This window comes from Callospermophilus lateralis, chromosome 3 (genome assembly GCF_048772815.1).
Source record: "Callospermophilus lateralis isolate mCalLat2 chromosome 3, mCalLat2.hap1, whole genome shotgun sequence".
NCBI classification, from domain to species: Eukaryota; Metazoa; Chordata; class Mammalia; order Rodentia; family Sciuridae; genus Callospermophilus; species Callospermophilus lateralis.
The window spans coordinates 166,559,544-166,572,395 of record NC_135307.1 but is presented as its reverse complement, the minus strand read 5'-3'; the positions used below and the strand labels follow the sequence as shown (position 1 = coordinate 166,572,395).

At 36.5% G+C, this 12,852-nt stretch overlaps 1 protein-coding gene across 1 annotated transcript in view; it reads right to left on the bottom strand.

Annotated features, from left to right (window-relative positions):
• Positions 1 to 7,115: 7,115 nt before the first annotated feature.
• Positions 7,116 to 12,852, bottom strand: part of Tmx4 (thioredoxin related transmembrane protein 4) — a 40,326-nt gene continuing 34,589 nt past the window's right edge. The window contains exons 7-8 of the mRNA XM_076851541.2: positions 12,714 to 12,777; positions 7,116 to 11,566 (exon numbers count right to left, since the gene is read on the bottom strand). Coding sequence (XP_076707656.2) covers positions 11,196 to 11,566; positions 12,714 to 12,777 — 435 coding nt within the window. The 3' untranslated portion in view covers positions 7,116 to 11,195. The remainder of the gene's footprint in view (positions 11,567 to 12,713; positions 12,778 to 12,852) is intronic.

The following is a 12,852-nucleotide window of genomic DNA, read 5'->3' as shown; positions in this document are numbered from 1 at the left end:
AAGCCACTAAGTTTGTGGTCAATTTGTTTCAGCAGCAATAGCAAACAAATATAGATGCAGTCAATAGGAATTCACTTAATGAGTCCACTTAATAGAGGAATATAATACTTTGGAGGGAGGTTGTATATTAAGAATTTTTAGGTCTTGTCTGTTAGGCTCATGAGAGTGTATGTATAAAGCACTTTATATAATCACTCAATACTTACCGAATGTTATTATTTTTATGTTTTATAGTTCAAGGGAAGTACGAGCCCTCTGTTCCTTATCTCTTGCTATACATTAAAACCACTTGAAGAAGTATAAAATACTCATGCTGTATCTCCTAACAGCAAGGACCAGCTATATAAGTTGCAGGACCTCATGTAAAAAGTATAGGGCTCCTAATCACAATTATTTTTTAATAAATATAAACTTCAAAATAATACCAACAGCCTAGCACTTAAATCAAGCTCTGAGTTCTTGTAGGGATGACTGCACACATCATGTCCCCCACAGTTCCCTTTATCCAAAGCATTCTGAAATAAGTTGTATGGGCTTGTTTTAAATGTCAAGTTATTCTAGTGTGAAATCACAGTTGAGTACAACTGATGTAGTTCAACAATAGCTTTCAGTAAGTTGAAAACACTGAGACCCTTTGGTGGTACACCAGAATATCTCTAAAACAAATTTTAATGAGACAAAATCAAGCTTTTTTGCTTACTATGGTATGACAGAGTGCTACCTCAAAGAAGTCTTCATTGCACCTCAGATGAAAGATGGCAAAACTGAAATATTTATTAAAACTCCAAGTGACTGAAGCCTTGGTTAGCATTGGGTAAAGCTCAGAATGCAATTTACAAGATCACAAGATTCTTCTATTGAAGAATTTGGTGGGTCTTTTAGAAGGTCCCTGGATAGAACATACAGTTATTTGTCACTTTTATTTTCCTGGGCAAGTGTTTCTGGAAAAATTATGATGACAAACACAGTATAGAATAATAAAGTCAAGTTAATTTAGACTTTAGGCAGTGTAGACTTGCTGGATTCGCTCCAGGAAGGTGAAATGTCTTGCTCAGTATTACACAAGTAGTTAGTGAGTCAAGATGGACCCTGAAGGTTCTGACTCAAAAGTAATGTTCATACCACCTTCCAGGGTGCTTCTGCACTTAGACTTGTGTAGGAGAGAACAAGAAAACAAAAGAAATGTGTGGAGCTTTTAATATATGTTAATCTAGATAACAAAGTAGACTCTACTAAAATTCTTTCCAGAGATAAAAATAATTATTTGTGATTCTGAGTTTTGTTAGCTGGAATTACTGGACCATGTAGGGTCACTAAATTTAGACAGTTTATATTCTGGCAGTGAATCTATAGGTCTTCAGATTTGTGATGTGACACTTATCACATCTTGGATTAAATTATTACCCAAATCAATAGTGCATATTTGGTATAAAAGTCAAATGCATGAGCAATGGAATAAAGAAGTGGGAACTGAAGAATGGTTTTTGAAATAACTCCAGAAAGTCAGAGCAATGTGGTTGAGGCTTTGATAATATGAAAACTGATTTGGTGGTGGGTTGCGGGTAGGGAGATGCATGTTTCCAATTAGAATATCAGACTGAAGGAGCAAATTTGATGTAGTAAACTTGAGATTCTCTTCAGAAGCAAATATTCCCTGTGAAATTGCAAACTGTATATTATCTTTGAGCAGCTTCAATAGCCATCTGATTTTTTAAAGACATTATATTACACTCTTAACAAAGAAAAATAGCCTACATCAATACCACTTGGAACCATCAAAAGCTGTGATTAGAGCAGTCCACTAAAGTGATACAAAGGCACAGACACAAAATTAAAGAGGTGCAGCACCTACCATCCTACTCCAAGGATGTCTTATGCAGGTAAAACTAAAGAGGCTGAAATTAATGTAATGTTTGGTGGAAAGGATGTGCTCATATGTGGCTGGGAGAATTCCTGAGGTAGAATGATTGCAAGATGTGACTCATGAGCCCTGGCCAATCCCCTGGCTGAAGTAGATAGGCAAGTGAGCCACAATTTGCTACATTCTTAATCCAAGAGCAAGAATTTTTAGCACTAAAGTAGCTGACCAACCAGAGGAGGCAATAGAATGGATTGCAACAACCTCAAGAACCATCTTATGGGGCCCATATTACATTCCTTGAGCAGATTTAGGGAACTGGGAGTGATAGCAAGCATAATCCATCTTATTCAGACCTTCTTAGGTAAGCATAAACAGGGCCCAAATTCCTTCAGGATCCCCTACACACACAGTTCTTCTTGAAGAATTGGCACCAATTTGACGGCAGTACAATAGGTTTCCTATGGTGAGGAATCTAAAAGAATCCAACACGGGTGAGTCCACAGGAGGATCACCCCAACCTGCCCAGACAAATCTGGAGGGCTGAAAGTGTCCAACACTTGCTTCTGTTGTAGAGAAGGAACTTCCAGAGTAGACTCCACCATGAGGGTGCTTAAAAGCAATATAAGCTTTCCTTACACAAGGAACAGGGACTGGAGGAAACTGAAGATTCTCTGAATGGGGAGAGGGTATGAGTGGGATTAAATCCTGAATCTGATAAGTAGGCCTTCAGGAAATTTTCCATTTTCTACCTACAATGTTTGTGGAGAGGACAAAGATGAATTTTGGCAGAGGGAACTAAGTCTAAAAGTTCTATGACAAAAGCCTGGAAAGAATTCTGATCTGGCCAGCATAAATTAAATATGTCAGATAAGGGCTGACAGATGGAAAATGTAGTAGGTATACAGGGACAAGTCCTTTGGACACATGGATATGGAAGGCCTCCTACCCTTTTCCTCTCTCATTAAAGGAGAATTCTGGCCATCGTCTTTGATATTTAGTACTTTCCTAGAGATCCATGGTTTTGTTGTACAGCAAGATGAACCTTAGAAACAGAGACAGTATATTTATATCTATGTCAGAAAGAATCTGTGGAAAGAGGATCTTCCTTTAGAGAAAGTAAAGAAGAGAGTTAGTATTAAAAGGAAAGTGGCTAGGAGAAGAAAACAATTGGTGCTGATACTTTGGGGGAACACCACAAAGAATTTTTAGGGAGAGAATAAAAATATAATGAGGCAATACACTAGTTTGGGGAATGAATAGCTTCAGGGAATAAAAGAGAGAATTATAATAATATTTAGAAAATCATTTATACTTTCGATTTCTGGATTATAGTCCTTTGAATGCAATAATCCACTGACAGGGCTATCCGAGCCTCAGAATTTAATTAGTAACTGGCTTCCTACCTCATAGCAAAAAACAAAAAAAAAACCATCATCCAACCTAAGAACACAATCATCACCAATTAGCTTCCTCCCAGTATTTACACTTGCTTCTAAGATCATTTTATTCTGATTTCAGGAGTTGGATAGATAAAGGTTGAGTGTTGATCTCTGTTGGATGTGTTTATTTCTGGTTCATCCTTATTCTTAACATTACTTGTTTCAGAGACCCAACCCAAATGAAAGGGTCTCATAAACCCTCCCACTCTTAACCAATCCCATCTCCTCAGCCAGGGGATACTCTCAAAAGCATCCCTAAGCTTATCAACACTCCCCTATTTCTCCTCTTAGAAAGAGCAAATGCCCTCAGGAGAAAAATAGCCGAGAATGCCAGGATAACCCCTAGCTCTTTGATATCTTGTAGACTCTAATGCCATATAAAATATATGCATGCATATTTATATTGTTTCTAAAGCAATTTTTCATGTTGTTCTCATTGAAAGAGCTAGTTAAAATCCTCTACCTCCTGATTAATGATGTGGAAGTTTCCTATTAATACCATTGTAAATATGAGACACAGAAATTTTAGGTAACATGCTTAAATTCAGATCCATGACAAGCTGTGGACCTAGACTCAACCCCAGGAAGATCTGTTCCAGTGTCTTTTCTCAATCATCAGCTACCCGCCTGCTAGGGAAACATATGTTGCTTTCTAGCGTTTCCAAAACAAATCATGGAAAGTCCTGAGGAATATATTTCTAACATTATGGTAATTCTCCCAAAGGTGATGATAATCATCATCATCATCATCATCATCATCATCATCATCATCATCCAGGGAATGTCTCAGTCAAAATATTCAAAGGATCAGTTACATAGAAACATTGTATATACCTGACAATAATAGAACTTATGGGTAATATGTTCATATAATAATAAAATAAAAAAGTATTGAACCAATATATACAGGATGAATGAAACTCAAATACATTATTTTGAAAAAAAGTACCTTTTTATATTTCATACTCCTTTCAGGTTTCTAATGTTTTTCCAAAAAAAAAAAACTATGATGTTTCTATAATAATTTTGTCTCAAGAATTTAGACAAGTCTAATCGGCTGTCTGATGAATTGCTTCCGTGTGTGATTTGTAATTATGGTTTGGACATGAAGTGTCCTCAAAGACTCATGTATTGAAGCCTTGGGTCCCCAATGCAGGTATGTTTAGAGGTAGGGCTTTTGAAAACTGATTGAAATGTGAAGGCTGACTTCATCAGTAGATTAATCCACTGATGTTCTATGACCACTGGGTAGTGATAAAAACTGTCGGCAGATAGAACATGGTTGAAAGATATTGCTTCCTGGAGGTATTTCCTTAGGGGGACTGTACCTTGTCCTGGCCTTCTCTCTCTCTCTCTCTCTCCTTCCTCACCTCAGGTCTCAAATGTTGTAGGCAACCTACAATTAACCAAAACGTAAAAAAAAAAAAAAAAATTTAAATTCTTTCCTCTTCTAAGTTTCTCTTGTCAGCTATTTTGGTCACAGATAAGAAAAGCTAATACAGTAATTTTGGATTGTGAATTCATCTTAAATGGGGTTTTACCTATGTGAATCTTTAAGCAAGGATGGGGATGTTTTAAAGAGTAGTTTTGTTGCTTTCACCTATATGACCTCACCTGCTGCTCCATTAGCCTTATAATTTCTTTGTTTTGAGACTATGGAACTAATCTCAAACTCCAAGTTTTATAAGGTCACACTCATGATTACAATTTCTTAGAGAAGCCTATTGTGTATCAACACATACACCAGGCTAAGAAAGGTTTTCTTGTGCTAGTGAACAGACTTGTTTTGCCAAGTATGTAAATGGGATATTATTTAAATTCCAATATGCCATCTTGAGGCAGCCAACACCTTTTATCCTCTAACCATGTGGCCAATAAAACATATATTCTGCTATTTCCTAGGGCAACAGCTTTCTACTACCACCATTACCATTATCACCAGCACTGGGACAGTCCTGGTACTAACTCATATGTTTATTTGTTTCATGGTAAATTTTCAGCCTCATGTTCTTTTTGAGATCAACTTTGCCTTTAAAAAGATACCAGTTATAGTTTAGCCAAGATCTCTAGCTTTTATAGTGAGCTTTCAAATGTTTTCTACCATATTTCTTGAAAAGTGTGTTTTGGAAATGCTAGAGATTAAACTCCTCCTTGAAGATTCACATTATTAGCTCCTTAGAGGACACCAATTTAAAAATTCCTTTGATCAAAAACTCTTTTTGACATACAATGCACAATAATCTCTTCTTGGGTTGGGCCATAAATCACCACTTTATGCATTTTATGAATGAGACCTTTCTGCTAGCCCAAGAAGAGCCATGAACTAGTTTCTTGAAGTCATTTACTTGGACCTACTAATAAGAACAAGTTTGAATCACAAGACAGGGGCTTATCTTCCTCTTATAGTATAAGAGCAGAAATACAGTTTTAAAACATGTCAATATCTATGTTAAAAAAAAATTACCTTCCTTTATGCCATTTAAAAAGATAATTGCCTCTGTTAGAAGGTAATTCCTACTTTTCCAGAGTCTACAGAACAAATGCTTTGAAAAGAGGGTCAAATGTCTTGATGCCAAAATTATAATCCAATGGCTTGGCCCATGGTGTTATATATGGACTGACCTAAATAAACAAGACATTTGGAAAACTCCATTCTATACCTGGCTCTCTCACCACTATTGCAGTAGTATGCTATTTTCCACCAGTGGAGAGAGCCTTCCCTTCTATTGACAGTCAAGGATATCAAAAGTATTAAATAATGCATTGTACACTAATGTTAGTGGCTAAAGTAATTAATGAGTGTGTGGTCAACTTATAAACTGCTGGGTTTTAATGCTATTTATTAGACTGAGTTTCATGCTTAGAACTTATACACAGAGAGCTTGTTTGAAGATCAGTTCCATAGAATAACAGCTCAGTAATTAAGATTGTCCTAGAACACATATATTCTCTGGGTCTATCCTATGGTCTCTACCTAAGCAACAACAACAAATAATTTTAGAAAAGGTCTCCATAAGTGACAGTAGTACATAATGAATTCTGATGGTGAAGACTTTCCAAAGGATAATATTTAAGTTAACATGATTAGTCAAATGTCTACTAAACAGAATATTTGAGAAATCTATAAATTTCTGATAAGAGTATCAGATATTGAAATGGGAGGAAAAGTTCATGCAAAGATTAGAGAGAAAGTGAATTCATAACTTTCTCTTCAAAAAGAAAGTAAGGGCCAGAATTTATCTCGCTGGGCTGGCAAAGAATCTCTACCAAGAATAACCAAGTTTATATAGGCTGAGACAAAGCTAACATACATATTTCTCTGTAGGAGGAAATAAGATTCAGAGTTAGTTACTCTGAGGGAGGGATTTAGAGGTATACCAATTTAATAACTTTCTTACTACATATCCCACTATCATCTTCCAAGAGAAAAATCAAATCTCCCATGACATTAAGGCCTGAAAGTGTTTAAAGAATTGCCTCACCTCCTTTGTGCTATTTTACTTCAATAGTGGCAAGAGAGCCAGGTGTAGAATGGAGTTTTCCAAATGTCTTATTTAGGATACCAGGTTGGTCCACAGTGTCTTGGAGGAATCACAGCATCATTTGCCATCAGTTCCAGTCCTGCCACTCCCAGACCTCAGGACAAAGTGAACCTGGGAGGTGAGTGGAATGATTTTGTAAAGGCAATACAATTGGCTATGATGATGAGAAGCTCTTGAATCATAGAACTCGTCCTTGAGCAGCTAAATGGCACATAATTTGGTCTTTACAGAGTTGGGGTGGGAGAGGCGGGGAATGAACAGACAGATAAAGAGCAAACACAAAAGAAAAAAACTTTTTTAACAAAGTAATATTTTTAACTGCCTAGGCAAATGGTTTTGTGAAAATACTTATATGAAAAGCAATACACTATTTTGCATTTACGTAGTCATCACTATTGGGTTTTGACATAAATGAAAATTTACAATAAAGTGAATCCACACAGGATTAAGGATTATGTACAATTCTGTATCAGATGATCTATAATATAGGCAATGTACTGCTTGAAACAATATCTTGATTTCTCATTTCACTTGCTAAAGATGCTTTTTAAGGAAACAAAGAATACATGGATAAACAAAACACTAAATGAATCGGCAAAATAATCAATAACCATTACAGAAAATATACATAACAAATTTATAATGCATGACAGTACAAATAAGCAGTGTCTTTAGTATAACAACTGCATTCCACAAAGAAAAGTATCTACTAACAAATATGATCTAACTATACCGAAAACATATCACATATATAAAGCATCACAGTCTACATAAATTTTACTGAGAATAAGCCATCTGAAGGCCATATCCTGGGCTGAAGTTTTCAAATAAACCTCCAATTTCAGAAAGCTGTTCACAACAGCCCCATCAGGTTTCATCAGACTTGATAACATTTGGCTTTTGCAAGATATGCTATAATCTTCTCAAGAGAATCAAAATGTAAGACTGAGGTAAAGAGATACTACAAGAGGGAACTTTTTTGTTGGCACAAAAGATTTACATGAATAACCTCCAAAATGCTGATATATTTGACAGGATGGGTTCACCACACATGTATAATACTGACAGAAATAACACTACAACACTGAGATGAAGGACCTACTGACAAACACTAGCAGAAGCACCAATTCCTCTTCTTTCTCTCACTTCATGCTCAAGATTTTACACTGAAATTTACCCTTCTTTTCTACCTTTTTATTTTAATTTGGACCCTTTAATGTTTCCCATCCTGTAAGCAACAGAGCAGCTAAAGTCCCAAAAGCCTTGCTAACAAAGTTGGATGGCAAGTATTCCCTTAAATAGCATTTTAATCATCCAACCCAAAGGAGGTACAGGATGCAGATCTAAAAACTTACATAGACTCAAATCATGAAGCAACCTCCAAACTATCAACAGAGTTTGGGATCATAAAAAAATAAAAATGCAGCTTTCATAGCTGCAAAAGCCAACCTATTCAAAGCCTGTTTACTTTTTATAGGTAGTTATTTTTAGCTTACAGGGATCATATTCTCAAGATGATGTTGCAAGTACATGCCAAACAGTACAATGCCCTGTGAATTAAACAGGCACTATCCCTGACCTATTCAATTATACTTCAAAGGGAAAGAAAGTGGAATTGCTTGTGCATTGCTTCAGTGAGATCCCTAACCAAGCAGGCTTCTTTTAGCAGATCTAGCAGGAGATGAATAATAAAAGAAATCAACAATAGGGTAACGAGAAGTTTCACATTCCTTCTAATCAGTGACAAGGCACCCTGCTCCAACTATCTGCACATAAAGTGCTATGTACCCATACTCCACAATCATTACTTTACTTCATTCACCTATTCTGAATTCACATAAAACACAATTGTATGATTAAACAAACTGATACTGCAATAGAGGGAAGCATGACTTTTTTTTAAAAATTTAAAATCAAAATCACATTTTCCATGCATTTAACCACTGAATTAAATATATTATCTATAGAAAAAAAAAAACAACTGAAATGCTGATCTGACTTTAAGTTTAGGTTGATGTTTTTCTTTAGTTTTATATTAAGTATTGAAATCAAACCTAGAGGTTCAAGTGGAAAGATAATAAATTAGATGTGTGTATGGATCAGGCCACCTCCTAGAAAAGCTATCTTTTGTTAGGATTAAAAAAAAAAAAAAAGGAAAAAATGGTTCTTATAGACAGATACTTAAACTTTTATTGGATCCTTTTCCCACGATGTTTTTCTTCCCACTCTATATTTTTAAAAAAGAAAGTACATTTTTCTTTTATGTAGTTAGGTATTATTTGGGGTCCAACTGTAAATTGGGCTTACACTTAAGAAAAAAAATAACAAAAACAACAACAACAACAAAAACAAAAAAACAAAGTAGAACGTGTTTTCTTTCTCATGCCTTTCCTCTAGTTGAAAACTTCACTTTAAAAAATTCTATTTGCGGGAGGGACATTATTTAGAAAAGCTAATCTATGAAACCTTTTTTATTTCATAACTCTAAACTTGAACTCACTATTCTTTGAAATCTTCGTTTACACAGTTGATTGTAAGAGAAAGAAATCCAGTGACAGGAGGACAGGCACAGCTTAGCTTGAGAGTATCCAGAAAAGCGTCCTGGTGTCAGGGAGTAGAACTGCCCCCATCAGAACCATGGCACTTTGGGTGAAGGTGTGTCAGAGGGGTGGGAACTGGAGGGAGGGGAAGAAACAGGCACAGGTCAGGTCAAAATTCTTCCTCCCAGTCCATCAATTCTGTGATGGTCTGAAGAGCACAATTACTAGCAACTTTAACAAACTTCAGCATATTAGGGAAGAGACTATTAGCTGAGTTGGAAAGATGAAAAATAACTATCTTTGAAAATCAATTCTCCCAGTAAAAACCTCCTTTGTGCAAAGTTGAAAGGAGCTTCAATCAACTACAGGAGGGCAGAGAGTTTCAGAGCCTCCCCCACCAGTGAGCCCCATTGTTCACAGTTAATACAAGGAAAGGATTATATAAATAGTCAGGTAGAAATAGACTGCATTTCCTTTTTAAAGATGACAGAAATTTTCTGAATTTCATAAACCTGTACTCATTATTCTGTCTGGACCCAAGGGGTATAAGCTTGACTTTAAGCATCTTTCATATGCTTGGAATCTAATTTTATGAATTTATTCTAAGACATAAATCAGGTAAGAGAAAAGTAGATGGATGGATTTTGAAAAGAAATTGGGTTCCCTGGGTACTTATAGTAGATTGAGGAGTGAGAGATTTACAAAGATACAATTCTCTAGAAGTTAAGGAAGATGGAAACAAAATCAAATCTTTTACTTCCTGATACTGACTTTCATTAATTTTTTCACCAAAAGCACATCAAGTGAAGGAAACTAGAAACAGTTTCCAGTTATTATTAAAGTGTTTCAAGAGGCAAGGAACCCCCTGAGATGGAAACAAAACAACACAGTATTCAAGTTTTCTTCACAAGGCTACCCTGTACTAGGCAAGACTTAGATCACTTCTGGCTTCAAAAAAATATAAAGCATTGCTAAAGAAACTTTCTGAAAAAAGAAAACTACTACAGGTTGGCCAAAAAAATTGTTTTAAAATCTGTCCTGTAAAATCCCTACTTCCTTTTGAAACTCCAAAGGTTACAACATTTCATTTGAGATAGTTGGCAGTCAGGGCTTCATCAGTTGTGTTAGATTTTCTAAACCTTCAAATGAGAATAAACATGGTGGAAGCAGACCTGGCTGCTGCATCTCTACGTGAGAAACAACTGTGAAGAGTGTGGGTAGTCTGCAGGCTCATAGTAGAAAAGTTGGAGAAATAAAACATAACAAAGGAGATTTAGAGAGCCGGCATATTTCCAAGCTCTTTTCTAAAACCGTATCCAGGGCCCTCTCAATTTCAATCTCTAAACAAATATTTGTGCACTGTGGTGCATGATGTTTCTTACAGTTTCACAAAATAAATAGTTAACACATGAAAAGGAAGCAAGACTTCTGCTATTCTTTGAGGATGCTCAGAAGTAAAGGCTACTTTGCCTTCATTTTATGGATCTGTAGCTTTTTCTCCAGAGGGTGCTAACGATTGGGGGTTGCCTCCTCTGGTTAAGACTCTCAAGCCCCAATTAAATGAACTTGTTCCCATCCAGATCCCCCAAACAAATCATAACAGCATGTTGTTTTTATCTCTCGATTGTCATGACTGAAAGATTGTCCTTAGGGTACATGAGGCCTGTGCCTATGATACAATGCCACTAGAGATCATCTTTTAAGGGAGAAGTTTTCTCAGGAAAAATTAAGGATTTGGTTTAAATTGCAGACCAGAGGAAAGCTGACATATTCTTTTGGGCTTCACTGTTGGAAACTGCATCACCGAACCTATCTATGGTCCCTTACTGGCATTCTGACTCTTGCGCTGCCTCAATGCATCTTCTGCCACTTCTGTATCAGGTGAATGGGGCTGCTCTGTGACGTCTTCTTCAGCCTCATCAGGTTCAACTCCTTCCTGGGTCACACTGCCCTCTCTCAGGGGCCCTTGGTCACTGACTTCACTTTTCTCCTCATCCACACCACCTGGCAGATTGTCCTCTTCCTCTTCCTCCTCTGCTTCATCCTCATCGCCAAGGTCTTCTTTCTCTTCTTCATCATCAACAAGGCTGTCCTTGTTTTCTTCTTCATTTGAATCATCTTTTTCCTCCTCTGCATCCTGCAACTGTTCAGCCCTGTGAGCTTCCTCAGACTTCTGATTCTGCTCTGTAGAGAGAAGACAGGAAAAACATCCTCCAAATAAATGATGGTAATTCAGTATTCAATTGAGTGTGTTTATCTATGAAATGAAAAAACAGGTGAATTGACAGATTTATCCACCTTGAAGCTCTTGGTATTATACAGAACAATTCTTTGCTTAGCATCCTAGCCCCCACCTAGGCTTTTCCTTCCCTGAGGGCCTTCAGTTACTATGTTGACTTTGGCAGAACATGTGGGCAGAGAGCAAAGGTTCCTTCATGCTCTGTATTTTGTAGCTTTTAAAAGGGTCAGTGGCTGACTGGTCATAGCAATTGCTTCGGCAATGTGACTTGAGCTGAACCAATCAGAATACTCCCTAGGAGAGTCAGGAAGAAAGGCCATCCTGTTTCTTAGTAACTGGTTAAACTGGTAAGATGTAAGTTGGGACTGCTGACAGCCACTAAATGAGCACCATGGAAACAGAAACCCAACATCATTCAGCCTGGGAATGATGCCAGAACACCCTTGGACTTTTCAGACAAGTAAGCTAATAAATTTTCATGTTCCCACCTGAAGATGCTTTATACTGGGTTTCTGTTACATTTAAGAATTCTAAGGATCACATATATTATTCAATTATCTATGGAAGTCTCAAAGCCCCCAAAATTTCAAGTATGAAAATACAAATTTATCTAAACTTCAAATAAAATTCAACAATTACAAAGTCTTTAGGCAAAGTCTCAAAAAATAGCCATGAAAAAAGACATTCAAATCCAGGGCCACTTAATTTCAGAAGCAGTGTGAAACATTGCTAGGATTCAGGAATACTGCCTTAAAGGACAGTAACACCCAGTAGAGACTCAATAAATGTGCACTTCTCTCCCTCCTATTGTTCAATTCAAATGAGGAAAAGCTGTCCACTGATTAATAAAGGGCAAAAAACTAAAGAGCAATTACCAATATAAAATATACTCCAACTTAACAGAGGAGAAAAAGGATTTTTTATTTTCAAATATACTCAGAGAACATATTTTAAGAAAATTGTCAAGGTGATATTTTGTTCATCTAAAAAATCAGGGGAAACCCCCTATGTATAAGAAGCACAAAAAGAATTCCAAACCATAGAACACCACAAAATTCTAAACATACACTAACATGAGCTTTTCAGACTTACCAGAATGTTCAGATAAATTCCTTGGAAGAGGCACATAGAAACATTCTGATATTATCACCAAGATCTGGAGGAAGAAAAGTGATTTTATAGTAAGTTCACATAACAGTTATTACCAAAGGGTATCAAAATTAGGCCTTGC